This window comes from Polyodon spathula, chromosome 2, assembly GCF_017654505.1.
Source record: "Polyodon spathula isolate WHYD16114869_AA chromosome 2, ASM1765450v1, whole genome shotgun sequence".
Lineage (NCBI taxonomy): Eukaryota > Metazoa > Chordata > Actinopteri > Acipenseriformes > Polyodontidae > Polyodon > Polyodon spathula.
The window spans coordinates 3,810,971-3,834,854 of NC_054535.1; the positions used below are offsets into that span (position 1 = coordinate 3,810,971).

The window sequence follows — 23,884 nt, forward strand, 5'->3', positions numbered from 1 at the left end:
TTAATTAATTAATTAATTAATTAATTAATTAATTAATTAATTAATTATTGTTTATTTTAGCCTTTATCCAAGGCAGCTTACAGAGACTAGGGTATGTGAACGATTACAACAACGTCTCACTCGAAAGACGGAGCACAAGGAGGTTAAGTGACTTTCTTAGGGTCCGACAGTGAGTTGGTGAGTGAGACAGGTTTTGAAGTGAGGACCTCCTGGTGAGAAGCCCTTTTCTTTAACCACTTTAACCACTAATGAAGAGGAGTATTACAAGGTTACTTTTTTTAGCCCATATATTGGATGACTTCAAAAATAAGTGAGTAGTGCTTAGATGGAATGTCCATATACAATTTATGGCATAGGTAAATGGTATAATGTTTGTTGTGCATGTAATCACAGTAGCACAGTGTCTGTGGTATTGTAAAACTACCCTTGTCAGTAGGCTGCTTTTCTTGCCCAGTTATTAAGTAGCATATATCCAGACTTAAAATGTAGGTTGTTGTGCATGCTATTTGTGTTTTTTCTGTGTGATACTGATTTGTAGGTAAAGAAGACAAATATTCTATAATCAGATAAAAAAAAAAAAAAAAAAAAGTATAATAAATGCCTGATTTTGCATGAAAATACTGCATGCAACGTGGAGATTTCTGAGTTGTACAAAGAAGGCGATTGGGACTGAGTAGGATCTGCCTGTTTTGGCAAAGGCAGATCTTCTGCCTGATATTGAGTATTGGAAACATAGATTTAATAAACCTTTAGGACATTATTGTGGCCTCAACATAATTACACAGTCACATGCTGACATCACCCTGAAGCATCACCTTCTAGATGACCTTTGAGCGAGTGCCTACAGAACATAAGTACATGACCAAAAGTAATGGTGCAGTACTTTAGATCTTTATTGTAGCATTTTAATTTGTTAGTTTATACATTGTACACATAATTCTTTATTTATTTTGAGTTAGTGAACAACACATTGGGAAACAAGTGTGGGAAATACAAACATTTAAATCCAGCAAATTCTTTGCTTTTAGGCTTTGCACATAAAGCAGTTATGATTTTGTTGTCATCTGTTTTTTTTTAAGTGGTAAGTGAACATTGAAAAGACCACGCAAGAGAAAGCTGTGCACTTCCTCTTGGATAAACGTATTCATAGCTGTCTAATAATATACCTAAACTCAATCAAACATAGCTTCCTCAGTCCTTTCAGTTACATGTTTTCTTTTCATATATCTGTTTTCATCTTTACTGTCTGTGTCTGTTGGATACCTCCAATTTGCCTTCTCCTTTTCAACACAGATAGTAAAGGGTAATTTTATATAAGGATAGTAAAAACAAGTTCTGTCTGTTTTATAAGCATATTACCGGCACAGTATTAGTACCAGGTGTTGCAAAGGGGTCAATACATGAAAGAAAACATCCTCTAATTGTAAATATATTTTATATCATGTATAACCTGTGTGCCATGTTGGGGAAGAGTGCCGATGCCACCCAATGGTATAATTGGTGTATAATGAACTTAAAACTGGCACGTGCTTATTGTTTCGAAGATGTTGTTTCTTAGTCTCTTGTGCTATTGTGGCCAGTCTCTCTCCCTTGACAGGTGCACATGGACAGAAATAGCAGTTGCCTGTTAATTTGATTTTGATGTCTTCTAGGTGTGCAGTTAATTCTCATCAATCATGTTGCACAAAATTGTCAGACTGACAAGCTGGGTGTGTATAAATGAAATGGATGAACAGCTAGATTTCTATATATTTTTTTCCCGGGCTGTCTCCTGGTATTTTCATAGCCTGACACACAGCAGTAATGGTTCTATTATCTGCAGCGTATCTGCTGAGCTTGCTTTTCTTCCTGCAGCTTCAGCATCGTCACTCATGCTTTTCTGCAGTTTCGTTATTAGTATGTGCCCTTTCCTGACTCTGCAGGAGCCATCACACAGGATTAGATGCTTTCTGTTAGACCTGTCCTTACTCCATGCATTGCTGTTGTGCTTACAATAAGATACTGCCGAGATTTGAATAAAATCACTTCATATTTAAATATGGTCCCTTTGTGTGTGCAGTTATTGTTGTAAAATGTGAGAACCCTAGAGGTCCTATTAGCAGGAAGTCTGGAGGTACTTATAGGATGGATCGCAACAGCAGTGGTATAAAGGCTGTAATAATCATCGCTGTAGTTCAGGAATAGCAGATTAATTAGAAGTTGCGCTTCATTAACAGAGCTACCAGAACCCGGGGAAACCCTGTCCTTGAGAGGAGCGGAACACTATTGCAAGGAAGGCTTGCAGTTTCAGTCACCTCTCAATGCAGTGACAATTCTTCCTTCTTGTGAACTGTTGTAATATAAACCTGAGCACATACTGCACGAGCGGATGGAATATAATTAGAATGCAGAGTCAGCTTTTGCCTTGTTCTGTGGTACTGGTAAGTGAAGTGATCCTTAGGATTTTCAGTTGTGTGGGGTGGGTATCTCCAGAAACGTTTTCATTTATCAGGTGTGACTTGTTAACCACTTTCAATTGAAAGTGTGGATAATTTGGTGATAATCAATTTGTCATTAATTATAATGCAGTGGGAGCCTTTTGTAAATCATAAGTCTCCAATGCAGATGGATCCAGGGTGTTGTCACATGCAAACAACATCTATTCTGTGTTCTCCCTCGTCATACAGTATATTTAATAAAACAACAGGCTAATGTGTATGCTGTTAAATCTATAGAAGATTCCAGAATGCAGCGGTAGTTTTAAGGACGTTTAGCATTCTCACTTTCTATCACTGGAGCTTTCATGAAACATGATGTGTATCCTTTTTATTTCCAAACCTTACATTTGCAGTCTTTGTCTGACTAGTAAGTAGCAAGATAAAAACTAACCTTCCAGTTACAAGTACCATCTTTCGTTGACCTTCCGATGGACCCCAGTCAGACAACGACATTTTCATATCGCTGTTTTGCCTCTATTCCATTCTGAATTATTGAGATAACTATATAAATATCACATTTTACTGTAGTTTCTGCCAGACACATCATTAACACATTTACCCAAAGGCGTAGGCCTAGTTCTTACTCCTAAATTCATTATACAGACTCTTGTGCACTACAGTATATATTGTTCTGCTGTTAAAACACAAAGCTGCTGTTTATTGCTGTGTTATGTACGTTACATACTACTTATATTGCAGAACCATTTATCAGTATGATTTATCATTTAGCCTTTATGAAAAACCTTAGTTCTGTAAATGCTTTGTTTAAATGAATAAATGATCAAATCAAACAATGAAAAAACTTAAATAAATCAGCTTCCAGATTCTGATTAAATTGCTTAACAATGCAACATTTTGAAAAAAAAAACAAATGTTATATTCTGTTTTGCAATATCATTTGAATGTAATTGTGTCATACCTTCATTCATTTTCAGTAGTGTTAGTTTACACTTATTCTTTTTTAAGAATCGTAAATTAAATACATACCAAAACTGTTGAAGCTCACTTACGAATATTTAAACACATTGAATGCACTAGGACAGAAAATCTAAGATAGAGCTGTCAACAAGTACAGTCGATGAACTCTGTCATACCTAGTATATGGATCCAGGATTTCAATAATAATGTTAGTTTGTGTTGCTTCCACGCATTACTTTCAACTCAGTCATTCATTTGGAGACAGGCTGCTGTGCTATGTAGAGGGAGCCTTTTGTAAATTACAAGTGTAGTTTAATTCATAAGATAGAGATTTAGAATCCTAATTGAATTCAATGACATATATGTATTATTAATGCAGCTGTATTCTTTTTTTCAGGTTTCATATCCTGTTGTAATGGGATTAGAAACTGCATCAATATAAAGTAAATATTTGTATAGTTACTAAACCAACTATCTTATTTTCATAGTGTATATCACATTAAATCAGGCTGGAGTAGTTCTTAGATCTCTGAGCATACTGAATATTCTACTTTTAACGCGTTTTTTCCCTGACATCACAACTTTAGCAGTGTAACTAAACATGGCACACTTGATTAGAACATAAGCAGTGCAGATGCACTATGATCATCTGCTGAGGCACAGTTGGACACATTTGGCATAAAGATGAAGCACTTGCAAATCAGGTATCAATGTTCTATGCAAAGAAGAGGAGAGAGATTAGCACTACACAATAAATCAGACTTTTCTGCTGAACCACATTTAGGAAAAGCTGTACTTTAACCATAGGCAAGCCCGAAATCTTAAGGTTTTTTTTTTTTGTAATGGTGACTATGCTACCATAAGTTTAATGTCAGATAGGAAGTGTTCTATTTGAATGTCATGAAAGAGGAATAGGACTCTAGTTGATTTTAAACCATTAAGCCCTGATTAAATTACAGCTTTAAGTCAAAGGAAATTATTTTTTGTAAAGCTGTTACTGAATAAGGATTGTCAAAATTATACATGTATACTGTACAACACAATCTAGGGATCGTTGTACACATAAGCTGTCTCACCCATCCAAAGTGTATCATAGACATAATATTTTATAGCAGATTAATGCATTGTATCTTTTGAAAACTCCACACTTGCAAAACATGATACAAAACATGAACATTGACACATTGAGTGAATGCCTCCAAGAAGATTCAATCAGAAGATGTACTGCATTACAGAAATGCTCTTAAATGCCAAATCAGCAGACTCACGCTCCTTAAATGTTCCAGATGAAAAGTACATGTGCATGCCCATTCATCTTCCAAATACTCAAAGTAGTAGATTGGGTCAGTTTCATCCCCACAGTCTGGGACAATCCCATGATGAATAGACAAACATGATTATTTTTTTTTCTTTTGCCTAAGAAATTACACTTTCCAGGCAGATCTGACATGATGTACATGTTTGACTGCTGTGTAACCTCGCTTTACATCTGATATTAAAGTAGATTGTTAGTACTCAACTTTTTTTTTTGGCCCATGATGCATGTGAGGTCAGATATTTTTTGGTGTTAAAAAAATAAAAATAAATAAGAAAAAAAAAGAGGCCAACTATACAGAAAAGGGTGCCCTCATGGCTTTGTACGAAGGGCAGCAGTGAAATTGCATGGCTTACAGTTATGACATGATACAATCTGAAGATGAGATGGGTCTGCAGTGAAAGAACGTGATTAATACAGGTCCTGACTCTGCCACTATATAAATGCTGAGGAATATTACCCGACATACAATTTTTTTCAGGATTTACGTCTATCAAACTTTTATATAAATGTGTTTGCACCACCTTTCTTTTTAAAAATCCTGGAAACTACGTTGACTAATTGTTCAAAAAGAAAACAAAACTGCAAGGGGCACAAGATGAATGGACCTTAGGGTCAATGGGAACATTGGATACTTGGAAAGCTTTGAAAATCCAACTGCATTTTTAATTATTATTTTTTTTTTTTTTGGAGGGAGCAGAGGGTTAAGGGTGATTCTATTACTGTCAGTAGTTAATAATTAAACATGGTGTTGCACCTTGAAAGGATTCTCCCCTCATTAGAAGTAAAAGCAGTGTGTCCATCATTGCTGTCCATCAGCGCTCCCCAAGGAACTTGACAGAGCTTAAACAGTTTTGTAAAGAAGGATGGTCAAGTATTGCTAAATCTAGGTGTGCAAAGTTGATGGAGACCTATCCCAGCAGATTTACAGCTAAGTGCTCCCAAAGGTGCTTCCACCAAGTATTAACTCGGGAGTGGAGACTTATCCAATTATGATCTTTCAGTTTTGTATTTTTAATATATAATATTTTTCTCCATAAAAACTTTTTTTCCCCTTAACAGTGTGGAGTAAGTAAGTGTGTAGAGAAGTGGAAAAAAAATCATCATGTAAAATGTATGAAACTCTGTGGCACTGACATAACAAAATGTGAAAAAAAAGTTTAAGGGGGTGTAGATTTCTATAGGCACTGTACAGCTATGGCCAAAAGTTTTGCCTCACCCTATAGAATTAACACATTTTACTTCATAAAGTCGAATGAAACCAGCTGAATAATGGTACGTTAATATATTGAATATCATTTTGAAGTTTCTTTGAGTACATGATGTTAAATAAAATATGTTGATATTGTTTAAAAAATAAATAAATCTGTCTCAATATGTAAAATTCTCGGTGATGCAAAAGGTTTGTCCAGAGCTGTATGTATTAAACTCCAGCGCAGATGTATTCAGGGTGTTGGATTCCAGTGCTGTACAGTGTGTCACACGCAAACAACACAAATACATAGATTCAATTACCATTCTTTATACTTCATCAATCACAATTTGAGTTCCGCAATATGTCACATGAAGTGTATCATTTTAGAACCATGACGCTTTAGAGCCTGGTCACTATATATATATATATATATATATATATATATATATATATATATATATATATATATATATATATATATATATATATACACACACAGTACTGTGCAAAAGTTTTAGGCAGGTGTGAAAAAATGCTGTAAAGTAAGAATGCTTTCAAAAATAGACATGTTAATAGTTTATATTTATCAATTAACTAAATGCAAAGTGAGTGAACAGAAGAAAAATCTACATCAAATCAATATTTGGTGTGACCAACCTTTGCCTTCAAAACAGCATCAATTCTTCTAGGTACACTTGCACACGTTTTTTGAAGGCACTCGGCAGGTAGGTTTGCCCAAACATCTTGGAGAACTAACCACAGTTCTTCTATGGATTTAGGCAGCCTCAGTTGCTTCTCTCTCTTCATGTAATCCCAGACAGACTCGATGATGTTGAGATCAGGGCTCTGTGGGGGCCATACCATCACTTCCAGGACTCCTTGTTCTTCTTTACACTGAGGATAGTTCTTAATGACTTTCTCTGTATGTTTGGGGTCGTTGTCAATAAATTTGGGGCCAATCAGATGCCTCCCTGATGGTATTACATGATGGATATGTATCTGCCTGTACTTCTCAGCATTGAGGAGACCATTAATTCTGACCAAATCCCCAACTCCATTTGCAGAAATGCAGCCCCAAACTTGCAAGGAACCTCCACCATGCTTCACTGTTGCCTGCAGACACCCATGTGTACCGTTCTCCAGCCCTTCGGCGAACAAACTGCCTTCTGCTACAGCCAAATATTTCAAATTTTGACTCATCAGTCCAGAGCACCTGCTGCCATTTTTCTGCACCCCAGTTCCTGTGTTTTCGTGCATAGTTGAGTCGCTTGGCCTTGTTTCCACGTCAGATGTATGGCTTTTTGGCCGCAAGTCTTCCATGAAGGCCACTTCTGACCAGACTTCTCCGGACAGTAGATGGGTGTACCAGGGTCCCACTGTTTTCTGCCAATTCTGAGCTGATGGCACTGCTGGACGTCTTCCCATTGCGAAGGGAAGTAAGCATGATGTGTCTTTCATCTGCTGCAGTAAGTTTCCTTGGCCGACCACTGCGTCTACAATCCTCAACGTTGCCCGTTTCTTTGTGCGTCTTCAAAAGAGCTTGGACAGCACATCTGGAAAGCCCTGTCTGCCTTGAAATTTCTGCCTGGGAGAGACCTTGTTGATGCAGTGTAACTACCTTGTGTCTTGTTGCTGTGCTCAGTCTTGCCATGCTGTATGACTTTTGACAGTAAACTGTCTTCAGCAATCTCACCTTATTAGCTGAGTTTGTCTGTTCCTCACCCAGTTTTATTCCTCCTGTTCACTCACTTTGCATTTTGTTAATTGATAAATATAAACTATTAACATGTCTATTTTTGAAAGCATTCTTACTTTACAGCATTTTTTTCACACCTGCCTAAAACTTTTGCACAGTACTGTGTGTGTATATGTATATATATATATATATATATATATATATATATATATATATATATATATATATATTATATATATATATATATATATATATGTATATATATATATATATATACATGAAATTGTATATACTGAATCTTGGTGCTTGTAATATTGCTGTAGCTTCTAAAACATCACATCTTTTTCATAACTTTTTTTTAAATGTGTTTAACAGAAGTAACAGAAAAACACGATTACCAGCTTTTTCTTGCATGAAGTAAAGGTTCCGAAAAGGCATTTGCTGACAGAATCATTTTTATGTAGTTATAATTTCATGTAATTAATTAAGTGTATTTATTTATTTTTTTGTTGTTAATATACCAAATGTTTATTGTTTAAGTATGTTAACTGCATTATTATAAATCAGTTTTCTTTTTTTTTTTGGTGTGTCTGTGGAAGGGGGGTTGGAGGGGGTGTTGATTTATCTCTAATGTACTTCTTTTGAAGTTACTTTAATTACAACTTTGAGATGTAGTGATTACGTTATCACATTATAGTTGCTTTGTCCGGGTGCATTAACACAGTATGCCAGCTGCCTCCAAAAGCCTTACCTTAAATGAATCCTCTTTTCATTTCTTCCCCTCAAAGAAACAAACATGTCTCCACTTGTACTGTTTCCACCTACACATACCACTGAGGTATTTTTTTATATAATGAGGCCTGAATCTATACTTTATATATGTTAGGAACGCACCTTAGCTTAAATCCAACTAGCTTTAAAAATATTGTTTTTTTTTTTTTTTTTTTTTTTTTTGTATTTACATAATTGGCAGGTAGATTTTTAAAGTGTACTGTAGTAGGTTTGTTCTGCAAATTCAGTACAAATTCTATATAATTATATGTAGGCAAAAACCTGTAGATTGCTTTAAATTGGTGTTACCTCACAGCACAAAAGAAAGTATGCATGACAGAACTAACTATAAAACTAGCAGTCAGTATGAAAAATGTGTTCCATGCCATTTTCAGGCAATGTATCTCTGGATAAAGTTACACACCAAACAAATACTTAACCAGTCATTAAGCTTTAAAGTGTAAACTCACATTTCTTAAACATTTTCACCTTAAAATATACTAAAAAGCTGTGCAATGTCAAGAACAGACATATTGTTATTCCTCTTGATATTAAAATACCACACCCCAAGAACGAGACTGGCACGTAGTCATTGGAGGATGATGATTTAATACTACTCAAATCAAAGCAAGCTAAATATCAATTCAGTGATGGAATCTATAAAACAAGTAATGTTTGTATTGACAGTATGAGCAGTATAGGGGGGTAACAGTGGCAGGGGAGCAGAACAATGTTCAGTGAATGCCAAAACAACAGGCATACAAATTTTACAGGAGAAAGTGCAGTTTATTACTGAGTTCAAGTCAATAGTCACATGTATTTAAGTGGAATTGTACACTTTCTCCAGCTGCTTGTGAATCTATGTGGCTGTGAGATTCGTATAGTGCCCATGTCCACTTACGCAACCCAGAGTCCTTTACAGTTCACTGGTACATGTTCATCTGAGCAATGGGTTAAAATCAACTGTTTAAGGTTTTCCTGTATTTATTTACTTCTGATTCTATTGCAGCTCTTATTATACATAAAGCCACTAAAACTTTATTCTAACTTTTATGATAACAATTTTATTGGTTGCAAATGTAGAAATTACTGTCCAAGATTTTTGTGTGTCTCTTTTGCCTTCCTTTTCCTATTGTGTTTAAGGTGTTATTTTGTCTGTTAAAGATATCTGACTAGATTGTACACCTTCGGAGCCTTGTGCTGTTATCTCCATTGTCTGAGTTGAGGATGAGGGATTTATCATCTGAGCAGCCGTCCTTATATTAGGGGGCTAACAAGATCTCTCAGATTAAATCTACATTACATAATTAGGTGCACAGATAACAATTTGGCTAAGTGTATTCAATAAGAGGCCCTATATCTACAAATCACAAGATGATATTACAATTCACAAAAAAACCCTCCACAAATAATAGCATTAGATGCATTACATAAACTAAAAAAAAAAAAAAAAAAAAAAAAACTGAAACTAGTGAAAAAATTAAGCTGACAAATGGTTGTTGATTCAAAAACACTTTATATACAAGAAAGGTATACCTCCAATACAATCATGTAAGCACAGGATTTAAACTGGCTTCGGACGAGGCCTCAGCACAGCTCAGTGCATACGTTTGTATCAGAAAGCACGGATATCCATGGAGTCAATTCCAAAGAGATGAAAAGACTGACAAAACTTTACAATGTTGAGTATTTATACCTTTGTAAATATTGTTGACTCCACTCCCATTTGTCTTACTTCTGTCCAATGATAGGGGTTTCCACTCTATCATTGCACATTCCTTCTGCGGGGGAAAGGGAGGGGGGTTGTATACCACGTTGTACCTAGCAGGGGCACATCCATCTTGTCTTTCAGTTCCCCTCACCATCTCTGCTAGTCTCCTGCCTTTTGGCGTTTAGCTCAGATCTGTGACTGTTTTCTAGTCTGAGACGTGTTAGGCGATGCAAAACTGCACGTAGCTGGTTTTGCTGATGGGAAATGAAAGAATTTGAAACTTACACAATACTTTATAGAAACTTAATATAAAAGCATATTAATGCAACTGAATTAGTAAGCACATTAAAATGACTATAAAAACACATTCACACACAATTTAAACATAATGATTAAAAACAACTTAACTGTAAAGGACACACATACACATAATGTAAAACTTATAATTAATAACATAATTAATACTTCATGCAAAAAGCCATCACTACAAAACCCCAAACTAATGTTAAAATGTGAGAACTGTCAAAACAGTCATTGCATAAGAAATTCTAATAGTGAGTTTACATGATTCAGAGAATTTGCTATCTGGAGATATTTGCTCCCCCCCATCGCAACAATCAATAGTTTCCTAGCAAAACTAAGTTGTGCTATATTTAAACACGACAGAATATTATATGTGCCAATTTTACCCAACTCAGACCCCTTCTCAGTAAATACAATATCTTGGGGCACTGAGGAAATTGTCCTTTTAAATACGTTCATGTATTTTAGTGTTACATAGATTGAATTGGCCCCCACCAGCTGACTAATTGTGTGTGTGTGTGTGTGTGTATATATATATATATATATATATATATATATATATATATATATATATATATATATATATATATATATAACTACACTACCCTACAACAAATATTGTTACATCATTGTAAATCAGGGTGGGATTATACCTTTTTTTGTATGTACTGTACCAGCTAAGATTAAACAGTCTCTCAGAAAGCCATAGAGCTCTTGAAACACTTTATATTGTAATAGGTAGTCGAGATAATCTTCCACTGTGAACACTTCAACTAGTTTAACACTGTAAAGAATAATAAAAAGCTTGACAGGTAGATAAAAACATGCACACATGGTTGATCAAGCATACTCGCTGTGTTGAATGTTCAGGGAAATATGACTTTGCAAGGAAATTATACAAAGTGAATTTTATTTTTTATTGGATTTATTGCCAGAGCAAAGTGCGTGCTCCTCTTTTTAAAAGTAAACAGTAATTGTGATACAAAATACTAAACATTGGGAAACATTTACAAAGCCATTTATTGCTATAAATGTGTCATTAGCATTTTTTTTTCTTAAAGGAAAAAACCACCTGTTAAAGATACAACATTTTAAATAAACAACAATGGAATTGTTTTAAAGTAACACACATAGTTTATTTCTAGTTTAACATAAAGATGTGAACATTTTTCTCTCTATTTAAAAAAAAAGAAACATGCTGTGTAATTCCATGTTTGAAATTCCCCCTTAGTTGTTTGCATGCCATATACTTTTGCTATACTATTTTCTCACTGCTCGGTTCCATACCAGGAGCAATATTATTGTGAACGCAGTCACACCCCACCTTTCTTAGATTTCAGTTTAGACAAACCCTGGGTGTGGCCCCACCCAGACTGGAACTGGGATATTATTCAACAGTGAAAGAATTTTCAAAGAGCTTTTCACAATTAATGACCATTCATAATTATTGCTCTTGTGGAATTAGTGGCATCTTGTTGATCTTTTAATTACTGTAGGTATTATGAAGAATCACGAATAAAAGACAGTAGCTATTCATACTGCCAGGATGTACATTAGAATTGTAGATAACAAAAGGAATCTGCCTAGACTCTGAATAGTACATACGGCTATATTTGTCCCTAAAGCCATGTATTTCTTCTGCCTGTGTGTTACTAGCTACTTGCCTTACAGACATCAAGCAGTGGATGTCATAGACTTTCTTAATGTTAGTGGGCTCACAGAACCAACTAAAAGGAAATGTGGGACTACATGAGCTTGACCCTTGCAGCCTCTCATCAAAACTTAAACTAGAAATGAAGAGTTAGGGGGTTGTCTTTGATCTTGATCTCTCATCTGAGACTCATATTAGGGAAGTTATTAAAATATATTTTTATAGCCAAATTAGACCAATTATTTCTGTATCTGATGCTGAGAGACTAATGCATGCCTTTATTTAATCTGGAATTGATTATTGTAATGCACTAATCAATCCCACTTGCAGCTTGTTCAGAATACCGCCACTACAATTCTAACTAAAACCAGGAAAAGTGAACGTATTACCCGTTTGGGTCTTTCTACGCTGGCTCCCTGTGCAGTATTGAATTGATTTTAAGATTTTGCTGTTAATTTACAAGGCCGTGAATGGATTAGCACCTAGTAATCTTCCAAACCGCACTCCGAGATCACAGGTTGCAGGGCTTCTGGTTATTCCTAGGGTCAGCTAGAGCTCCTAAATTATGGAATGCTCTGTCTTCGTGTGTCAGGGAAGATGGGACTGTTACAGTTTTCAAGAAAGAGTAAAAACGCACTTTTATAAAATGGCTTTCTTATCTTAGTGTGTTTTAATGTAACTTTAAAATTGCTGTGCTTGTGTTATTATGTGTATACTATTATTTAAATCAGTTATTTAAATGGTCTGACTGTGGCAGTTGTATGTGTGACATGCTATACAAATGTACTGTGGTTTGTTCTTTTTTTCTGCTATGTACTGTACAGTGCTTTGTGATACTTTTATATAAAAAGCGATATATAAATGCAATAAATAAATACATTTAATAAAGTACAATTTAATCAGTTTGCGTAGTATATGGTTCTGACTGTTTGACATGCAGTATATCAAAAATCTCCCTAGAAAAAAGGACAGAAAAAACACAGGGAAAAGGGAAATGCAAGATAACTGAAATGTCACCCAAACTCAGAGATTATAATGCATTACTGATGTGTTTTATGCAAATATTTCTGTGCTATTTTTTTTGTAATACATGCATGAGCTACAGTCAGTGCATAATTACACATAATTTGATTTTAAATATTATTTTCAGCTTTTTCAAAAGCCTAAAAGATAAATCGGTGAAGAAGTAGAACACATTTGTGATGCAGGCAATCACAAGGAACAAATATAACCACATTAAGCAGTATGATTTGTAATGGGCTTGAAAATAAATTTTAAAATATTGCAATAATTGTGAGCTAACTGCTAAATGTGCTTAAGATTTATTTAGAGTTTTGAGAAGCAATCTGAAGCACAGCTTCTCATTTTCAGCAATTCCATTATATGGGAATGTTACTTTATTTTCTCTTAATACCTGATTTAAGTTAGTGTCTCGAGTTGAACGTCTCTGCACTAACAATACACAATATTCTTTCTGCTCCTGCTGTTACTCATATCTTGCAGAACACACTTTTAATTAAGATACACATAGCCAAATTACAGTACTTGTGAATATTGATCTCGGAGTGTTTTTGTAAAATCTTTAAAAGCTATAATTCTAGTTATATGGCACAAAGCAGAGACATTATGTGCCTTTGCAAAAATATTATTACATACATTAAAAACAAGTGCACTAGTTTGTCTTTGTCAATTTGGTTTTATTCAATTTCATAATACTCTGGACTAAATTAATTTTGGTGTTAATCATATGAGAAACATGTTCATCAAATTAAAAAAAGGTAATATGTTAAATCCAGCAACATCCTAATCTTCTGAAACAATGCTTGGGGCTGGGTGGCTAAGTGGTCTGAAGACCTATTAAAGTCCTCTGGTGAATTGAGTTTAAATTCAGCTCAGGTCACAGGTGGAATGAGTTAGTCCCGATGAGACATTATCTTTATCACACAACTATCCATCTCCAAAAAAAAGCAATTCAAAGTTTGCCTTTTATTTTAAGAACATATATACGCATATACAGTACCGTATATATATAGTAGTATATATAGTTCTATATATATCGGATATAGTAGGGGGTATATATATATATATATATATATATATATATAGAACTTGAATGCAGTAATTTGCTTACGCTTACCAATCATATTTTGGTGACTTCTGATTAAAGGGAACAGCTTTAATACTATACAATATTGTATCCCATTGGTTGAAAAAAAAAAAAAAAACAACACACACACACACACATATATATATATATATATATATATATACACCACAAGCATGGGTATATCTAGAGTGGGTTACATAAGTGCAATAAATAATATAAGTGCAATAAAATGCTTACCGGGCCTAGTTTCGAATGTGTCTTTGATTATGCAGTATTCCAATCCAGTGGTGTACTGTTGAAATTCAGGACAGAGCTGTGCTTTGGTACTTCAAACAATATTGCCGCCACTGTAAATGTCTGAAATTATTTCAGATTTCTGTTGTTTTGAAAAATCAGGTTGTGAAGACGTCATAAACGGATTGAAATTAATCTACGTCAAACCATAATCTGTTGAAAATTAAAGTAAAGATCTGACAGGTAACATAATCCCTAAATTAATTGATTTAATATAAAAAATAACACATTTTGTTGCAAATTATTTAAAATATATACTTGCGGTAAGTAAGTAAGTGGGTGTTTTTGCATGCGAAACAATCGACAATGTTTGACTTCTGTGTGACACTGAAAGTTGTGTTTGTGGTTGGACTATTAAAAATAACGCTGTAGTTATTTCATTCTTATTTCAGTCGAACTATGCAAGTTGTACCGAGTTTGTACAGTACTGTAATTGATTCATTCACTGCAGTTCTTTCAACCATTTTCATAAGGTCATTTAACTAAAAATAAACTTGGGAATACTGTAATACTAAACGCGTGGGTTCTGTTACTTATATGCATGCTAATGCCATGACTCGTGTGCACCGATGGTTAACTTGACACCTCGGATAAATCAGCACTAAGTGGCATCCCTGTGGGGTGTCGAGTTAACCAAGGTTGACTGTAGTTTATTAATGTACCTGCTCAGAAAGTTATTTTGGGAAGTTATGATATCAGCCTTGCTTTTGACTGAATAATCATATTAAATATTAAGATGGATGAACACATGTACATTTTTAACAGAATTATGTTTTAAGGTGCATTGCCACCTCTTTGATATACTAGAGTTATTCCATTTGAAGTCTATTAAGGGGGTTGTCTGACCCCTTGCATCAATGGTTTGGTGGAAAAGCATTATTTAATGATACTATTGTTGTTTCCTATTTCAAAGGCACTGTGACAGCAAGCCCCCATTTCAGATAATAAATCTATTAGAAATAGGTTGGTTTGGTGAATATGTTGCAAAGATAGACAAAGCATTAAATTAAATATCCTACATTTGTTAATAACTGTTTTTTACTTGCAAAAAATAATGTGCAGGGAACGTTTTTTTTTCAATCACATAGATTTTAGACAGGATTTTAAAAAAAATCAAAAAACAGTACTATAATTAAAACTCTAGAGAAACTAAGCTTGGCGAACCATACATAACTTGAACACGACACCTCGAATCCTTCAGTTTCAAATGAGATGGATCTGTCCTGGGGGAGGTAAGCAACCTGTATAGTCTTAGTTCACCATCATTCATGACTTCCTGTATGAATGTAGGGACAAACAGTGGTTTTGACTGGTGGATGTTTATGGTGCTCAGGTTGCACATTCAAATTTAAAACCAAGAGTTAATTATAGAATGGTTGTGTGGGTGAGAATGCAGTTATTTGTGTATCATGTCTGCTCCAGTACTTTAAGTACAAGTTTTGCAGTTTTGTTTATTCCCCATACTTGGTTTCCAGAATGCAAATACTTTTTACAGTTCATGCATGAGGTCATATGGTCAGCCACAGGCATGTTTCAAAATACATTACACACAGCAGATTGGGTCTTTGGAGTGCTGAGTCATAATTGTAAAAGCATCTGCATGAAAAAGCAGCTAATGTTTGTTAAAGCAGCATTTCAAAAGACTAATTACAGCAATACAGCCTTTGACACTTAATATTATAACACAATCTTTGCCGGATAACCTAAGAAGGGCAATCCATTAAAAGTTCAAATTATTAATCTAATCTTTAATAAAACTTTCTTGGCTAGTGCCTCAAGATTCTGTTTTTTTTTTTTTTTTTTTCAGTAAAATTGCAAATCCTGAAATGCCACGACTCTTGTCATACATTTGTCTATAAAAACACTATAGCTTCTTAAATTCAAGTACATTTAGGATCATTAGTGCTATAAAAAGACAATCCTGCAAGTGTTACTTGGATGGATCAGTATCTAAGGATTGTTGACTGCAATATACTTTACTGTGCAAGGAGGCCTCTTAACAGGTGTATATGGGGTCATATGGAGCAGAGGTCAGTCCAGTTTTATAACCTCAGGGGGCTTTGTTTTTTATTTGTTCAGGAGCTCTGCTCTGAAATTCCCACTCAGTTTCAAGTGAAGAAAAGGGCACAGCGGAAAACCTTCCTCCAATTTGTCTGGATTATGGTTTGTTTTTAAAAGAATCCGCTAAGTGGCACTGACAAAGGAGGCTGATTTACTCTTGAGCCCCACTAGTGAGTAGCATATTGGTAGTATCAGCCCTTTACATGACTTCCTGTGGAGTGAAGGACACCTTATCTTCAAAGGTACTTGACTGAGTGTTTTCAAGGTGGGAAAATGAATGCACCTGGTGTCACTGTGTTTTGTACCGTATTTCTGAATGCTGCCTATAAAACTGTCTAATATTACAACCATGTTCACACACATCAATTCAAACACAAATAACTGCAGTTACATTCTACAGTTGTATCTTCATATATTTCATATAAGCAGTAATGAACCATCTGTTCATTTTGTAAATGTCTTCTTTGTGTTTTAAAAATATTACTGTAATGGAATGCTGGGGGCATTAATGTTACAGTATGTCAGTTGAAGAGCATGTGGTAGCTCCCCTAACCAATAGGGCTGTGCACATTCCACCAAGTGAGAATAACAATGTAGCAAGTAGCATGTGTTCATTTGCATGTTAATTAATAGCTTTGTTTCACTGTATGTCAGAGAATCATGCACTCAATAACAAGTGTCTCTATATGTCTGATGTTTTATTTGTTTAGTACATGACTTGCTTCATGTTATGCATATTCACTCATAGTTTGCTTGATATTTAAATTAAATATATTAATTATCTTGATTTGTGATGGCTGTACATTTTACAATAGGCTGTATGTGCATATTTGTATGTGCCAGTACACTAGTAAAAACTTTAACAGCTAGCATTATTTGAACTATTTTCAAAATGTGGGTCATCCGCAGCAAGTCTATTGTCCAACTGGTGTGCAGCTGCATATATAAATAATTATAACTTGAGACCTGTGGATCAGATATCACCCAAGGAACACACAAGGGGAGTTCAAACTAAAGCTTTGGAGAACATTCAAAAAGGCTTGAGTTCCACCCAAGACCAACAATGACAAACCCCATGAGCCACACACATTCAGTTAACATGATGTCAATTTGTTAAAACATTTCTTTGTGACTAAAACAGGCAAAAGGTAATTCAATTTATGCCCTGTCAGGTAATAATTTATTTATCAGTCAGAGGCAATATGAGTAGCACAGTTACATTGGACAATACACTGTTTCATGTTTTGCTTAAAATGGAAACAATTAGTAAAACAGTAAAACATTATTTTCAGTTATAACAATTCTAAGTCACTTTCTGTTGGAGAAAGCTTTCTAGCTGTATTAATGTGCTACAAAGCTTAACTATAGAAATGAGAATTGTCATGCAGTACCTTAGGATGGCTGTACAGTTTGGTACTACACCGCACACTCAATGTATTGCCAGTGTTGGGGTCAAATATAAATCTGCTATATATCGAGGGCCGCGATATAGCGAGAAACCCATAGAAAAAAATATAGTACAAATAAATACTGTCCAACCACTCCCTCATTTTATCGGGTGCGTCAGGGTCCAGTATAAATCCTCTATGCAACACGATTTGTTCGCATTTTTCGTATAAAAAGTAGCATACCGTTTTAATTCATACTGTGGAAGGTAACTGCTTCTCCTCAACTTAAATCTCCAAGTTTCACGACTCTTCCTCTCCTTTCTCAAATGCTCAAGCCGCTGCATTGAAAGAATCCATTCCAAACATAGGCGTGTTGCTATGGAGCCGACGTCACTGCCTTGTGACTTTTGCTAGTGCATTGCTTAAAAAAAAAAAACGCTTCAGCAAGTAGATATTTAATTTGCTTTGTGTTATTGTGCAATGCATGTGAATGTGATAACAGTACGATATTAATGCTTTGTTTTTAATTGTTCTGTATATTTTAGATTTTGATGTGCAGTACGAAATAAAATGAACGGTAATTCTGAGTGAAATTGTCTATGTATCGTGCAGCTAAGGCATGCGCAGTTAGACTGTAAAAAAGGGGAGCCAACGCCAGGACCACGATATATCAGAATCCGCAGCATAGCGAGGGGCAATATATAGGGGTGGGTGGGTATATATATATATATATATATATATATATATATATATATATATATATATATAATATATATATATATATATATATATATATTGGCACAGTAAGTTTTGTATGTGACAATGAGCAGTACCACTGCTGTGCTTCTACATTAAAGAGCAAATTGAACTATAGCGACTCTTCTTATTGTGGAAAAAAGAAAAAGAAGGTAGGAAGGCGGTAGTATGGCTTTGCATGCCAGTCTTGAAAAGTAGTGTATTTATAATGAGGGACAGACCTGGGTGAAACATATTTGGGGCTTGGGGACTTCAATACTCAAGGGAGTATGATTCACTTTCTTACACAGTTTATGACTTGGCTCCAATAAAAATCTCATCATGAACACTTCCCTCCAGGGTTTGGGTAGCCAGACTGGCTTTGAAATAACTGGGATAAATGTCAATCCAATGCTTCACTTACACAATACCCAAACCTGTGAAATGCCTTCAATACTTCTTTAATAGCCTTAGAAATTATTGTAACAAACCCATATGAATAAGTCACATAAGTGATCTGTGTAGAAAAAAAACAAAAAAAAACAGAAGAACTTTATTGAACTATTTTTCAATGGACAATCTCCAGGTCCTGAACTACATGTATACATGTATTGTTTTTGTGATTGATGGTTTAATGTTATGCTATTCATCACCTGTTTGCCTTTATAAAACTTCAGGGTCAGTCGTGTAATACAACAAACTGCAGCCCATTGTCATTGTTAAGAAATAATCGTCTTCATCAATGCTTGTCGCTGATGATGTACTTAGTTCTAAGGCATGCATATTTAAGATATGCAAGTCAAATTTCTTTAAATTTGTAATCTACAAATGTCATCATTCTATCTACATTAAATGACATTCAAAAAGAACAGGACTGACTTGCAATCTGTATCAGTACATGTTTTCATCATTCTATTGCAAAACTGCAGTGTCAGAGTGTGTTCTGTAAATGCTGTAGACTGTATGTGCATTGGTATAACTGGCAATAGGGTGAAGTAAATTAAATTGCAGGTTTACTTATTAGCAAGAGTTGCCGCTGCAGTGTTATAGTTTGCTAAAGCAAACTGATTAAAGCAGCTGTATGCTTTCCCAGCTGTGTGTGAAACCCACTCACTAGTAGGAATTTTTTATGTTGACGCAAATTATATTTTGACAGTATTTGATTGGGTCATAGTTACCGCTACATCTATTTCTGCGGTTTTGTTTGCACTACATTAAATTAAATAATGTTTCTGGCTAAGATCAGCCGTCCCACAAGGAGGGGAATGGTAATAATTTATATTATTAGATGCACTGTGGCTTGCTTAAGAACAAACAGCATACAGACATATCAGTACTGTAGGAGAATCCGCCCCTAACCAAACCATCATCAGCAAGCACATACAAGCTCTGTGTTTTATTCTTTCATGTTGCTTCATTTGTTTCGGCTGCTCAGTCAAGCGTTGGGAAGCCGAAATGGGAGTTGACCGCTTAGAGCGTGAAGGAAGGGCTGCCCTCTGCCACAGATTCCCTGAGGTTTCCCCCTAAAAAATAAAAAAATATTTTGTGAGTAGGGGTTTTTTCCTTACCTGAGTGCTGAGCGGTTCGTATTTAGTTCTGCGGGGTGAGTGGTCGGGTTGGAGAGGCTGGGCTTTCTCCCTCGGCGCAGTCATGCTGTGGGTGACAGCTGCTGATTTTCATTAAATTCAGTATTTGGGGGATAGGTGGCAGGGTGCCACTGTGCAGCGCGTTAAGTATTTATTATTATTCATACATGGTTTGGCGGCCTCGTCTTTTTGTGGGGAGGTGGCCACAGCCACTTTCTATCTGTGGCACTGGGATGCATGTAACTGTTCATGTATTTCCAGCTGGCCTCGTGCAGGTAGCCGTCGGGCACCCACGGACAAGACCTCCAGCCAAATTTATCTTTCACTCGGGCCTTGAGTGCCCTCCACAGTCACCGGGCACTGAGCGCCCTTCACAGTTCATAAATTATCTGCAATTACAATCATCACCATTCATTCATAACAGATTCTCTGCACTGAAATGATGTTTCATTGTGTTGAAATGTTAGGCTATGCAATATTTCAGACCCGTACCAAGTTCATGTGGAGGCTTTAGTCACTTATTCAAAACCTACTTTTGATAGAAAATAGTTAATGCTCAGTTATGATTATAATATTAAGAATATCTTTTCCCACGATTTTGAAATTGAATTACTGTAAGCGGATAATGTTTGCATTTGTATAAATGTAAAATAACATAATCAAAATACAATGTATTCTTCAATGTATTTTACAATGTATACAATTTTTTCATAATGATCTTTCAAAACACATTTACCTTTTTAAAAATATGTAGACAAATGCAAAAATAATGCTCTCATAAGACTTGTGGTGTCTCTGGAATGCATTTTAATTGTACTCTGTGGGGTTTCAAAGAGGATTGTTATTAATATCAGTGAAGATTTTTTTTTTTCTTATTAAGACTACAAACTTTATGTTTCCCAGCAGTTTAACCCCATACCTTATTCATTCACACAGCTCTCACACAAGAAAAAGTTGCAGTAATTTGTAATTTCAGTATCATCGGCCCCGAAAGTGACCTTGAGAATCTTTTCTCTTGTAGCCATTTCGCAGAGTGACGTTTTCTGTGGTGAGCCAGCCTCAGGACCCACACCAGGGATCATTGCAGAGTTGCTATGATAGTGGATTGGACGAATCAGAGACGCCCAGCAGTAAGAGCTCGTCAGGTCCCAGACTGGGTGCTCTCCCCCTCCCAGAGGACAACTATGAGAGGACTACGCCGGATGGCAGTGTTGGTGAGGCAGAGCATATGGAGAATGGTAGGGGCAAACATAACCAGAAACACATACAGTATAGCAGAATACACACAAACTGTGCAGTGAAGGAACAAGCTGAATAATCTGCAAACAACACAGTCCCCTCACTTTTCTGAACCTTTATCAATGCAGTAGATCCACATAAATCAGATTTCTCTATATAGTTCAGTTTGTGTATCTTATTCACTGACGAATCAGAGGCTGCACTTAATATTATGCATAAAATAAGGAACCTTATAAGCACAAATTCACTGTGACTATCAATATATCTATTTTAATCACAAATATTTAATAAACATAGTGAAATTGACCATTTAGGTAAGTAATGATCCTTATCAAACGTGTCTTTTAAAATACATTTACAAACTCTACAGCATGTGCATTAAGTTGAAAAATGTTAGTGTTCCAGTTTGGTACAGTACTGAAGTATATGCACAAAAAAACTTGATGCTAATAACAATCCCGTGTAGTGAGAATGGTGAAGCCCTTTTATGATATTTTATGACAGTGACTATGATTGCCATTCTCTGTATTTTAAGCAAAAGCTGATATACCAAATCAATAAAATAAGTTTCTCCCACTTGGTACAAATTATGTGCTTACGTGTGGAAAAATGCTAATTATCCTTAGATCTGCTAATTTCCTATCACAAAAACAACTGTGCTTGTCATTAATCTGATATCAATGACTTAACATTTTAATGTTCCGGCATAGTATCGGTAGGCCTGTTTCAATTTATAAGCCAAAGGCTAAGAGGCAGTATCTTCTTAAAGTATGATCACTGTAGGTTGATGTTGATTTATACAGCAATGACTTTGTGGACAAGGTTGACAAGCATCACTTGGGGATATGTGTCCTTCTTTGAGTCCAGCTTTTGTGAACTTTTTATTTTGATGGATCTGTGATGAATGCCTTGCGTTTGGCTAGATTTGGGGGACTTTCATTAATAGCTAATGATTGCCCTTGTTTTGTAAAAGACATATTGACCCAAAAAGGTAAATCTCTCCCCATGGTAAATAAATTGGTATGGAATTCCTTATATAAGCTGACAAGGTTGCAGTTGTCAGCACTTGCTGACAATGTGTTTTCTTGCATTTAACTGTTCATTGCTTTCATGTAGATTACTTGGTTTATAATTAAATGGATTTCTCCACAAAATGTCACGATGGGACTTTCATTTATACAAATGAATAAAAGCAAAATAGAAGTGAATGCTATTAATATGTGTTGGTTTCTATTTGAAAAATAAGCAGTTGACTGAAGGCACCTCTGCATTATCTTTCCATATTTAAGGAGAAGTCTTCTAAGTAGATTCAACCAAATGATTCATTTTTTCTAGCATTTGTTTCTCCAAATTGTGCCGTGGTATTTTATAGTGAGAATCTGACGATACAAAAGTATCATACCCTGTGATAATGACAATGTACAAATACTGTTTTGCCAGTTTAATAGATGTTTTTTTTTTTTTTTTTTTTTTTTTACACTGAAGGGAATTGAAATTGAAGTCTGTCAAGTGTTTAATTGTAATTGGAATATTGCTTATATGCATGGTTAGGTTTTAATCCGCTTTTGTATTGAATTTAGATTTAAAGGTATGCAGATGGAAACAAACCTTTGGCCCTTAATTATTACTTTAAATGTTTACCACAGCATTCATCAGCTGAGGTTACTAAGCTAAAAATCACTGTTGTCTGTGTAGAAAAGCTGCCCATATTAACACCACTTAAGCACATTAAAAGGTTCATTTTTGTTTCCTTTTGATTTTTTTACTTCATGTTCTTTGTTCTGTTTTCAACTGACAAATATAATTTCGACAAAAGCATATTGTTTGTTAAGTACGATGACTAACATTCAATATGAAATACTTTATAGACCTTTATAGGGTATAGCAGTATCAGGATTCAGGACAATTAAGTGACAAAGTTTCATCTTAATGAACAGGTCATTGAATAAATGTTGCCGCACCAAAACAGATTTACTAGTGATTTAAAACATATTTTATCTGCCTGTAAACTGAAATTAACAGAATGCATATTAGGGTACACTTCTTTAAGCCAGTATCATTTTTGGTGATTCGTGCTTTGCAATTGATAATGGCACTAACAAAAATTAAATGCAGAAATCCAATACTGTACTGTCACTCAGACTTAGAATTGCATTACTGTATTACAAAAGTAGCTTAAATTGTTCAATTAGCTTGAGAAAGGTTATACAAGTGGCCTACTCTACAATTCCACCAGTAAACACAGGCTTTAGAGGTCACATACATTCTAGAAACACATAAGCAACAATCACAATTAGATTTGAATTCACCTACTTGTCTAATCTCCTGATTTTTTTGCACTCTATACTGTAAAACAAAATTGATGGAAGAGACATTATTACGTTACTGTCAAGGTATTCCCTGCTACTCTGCAGTTGCTCAGTCCTGTTTATCCCCA

At 35.3% G+C, this 23,884-nt stretch overlaps 1 protein-coding gene across 5 annotated transcripts in view; it reads left to right on the forward strand.

Moving 5' to 3' along the window:
• The window catches only part of pcdh7b (protocadherin 7b), a 179,155-nt gene that overhangs the window by 60,159 nt on the left and 95,112 nt on the right, over window positions 1–23,884 (forward strand). For 2 of the 5 annotated variants that reach the window (XM_041274454.1, XM_041274472.1), the window contains exon 2: window positions 21,230–21,446. The exons of 1 other annotated variant lie outside the window; for it this stretch is intronic. In XM_041274454.1, coding sequence (XP_041130388.1) covers window positions 21,230–21,446 — 217 coding nt within the window. The remainder of the gene's footprint in view (window positions 1–21,229; window positions 21,447–23,884) is intronic. 2 more of the 5 variants (XM_041274464.1, XM_041274482.1) reach the window with 1 other exon arrangement.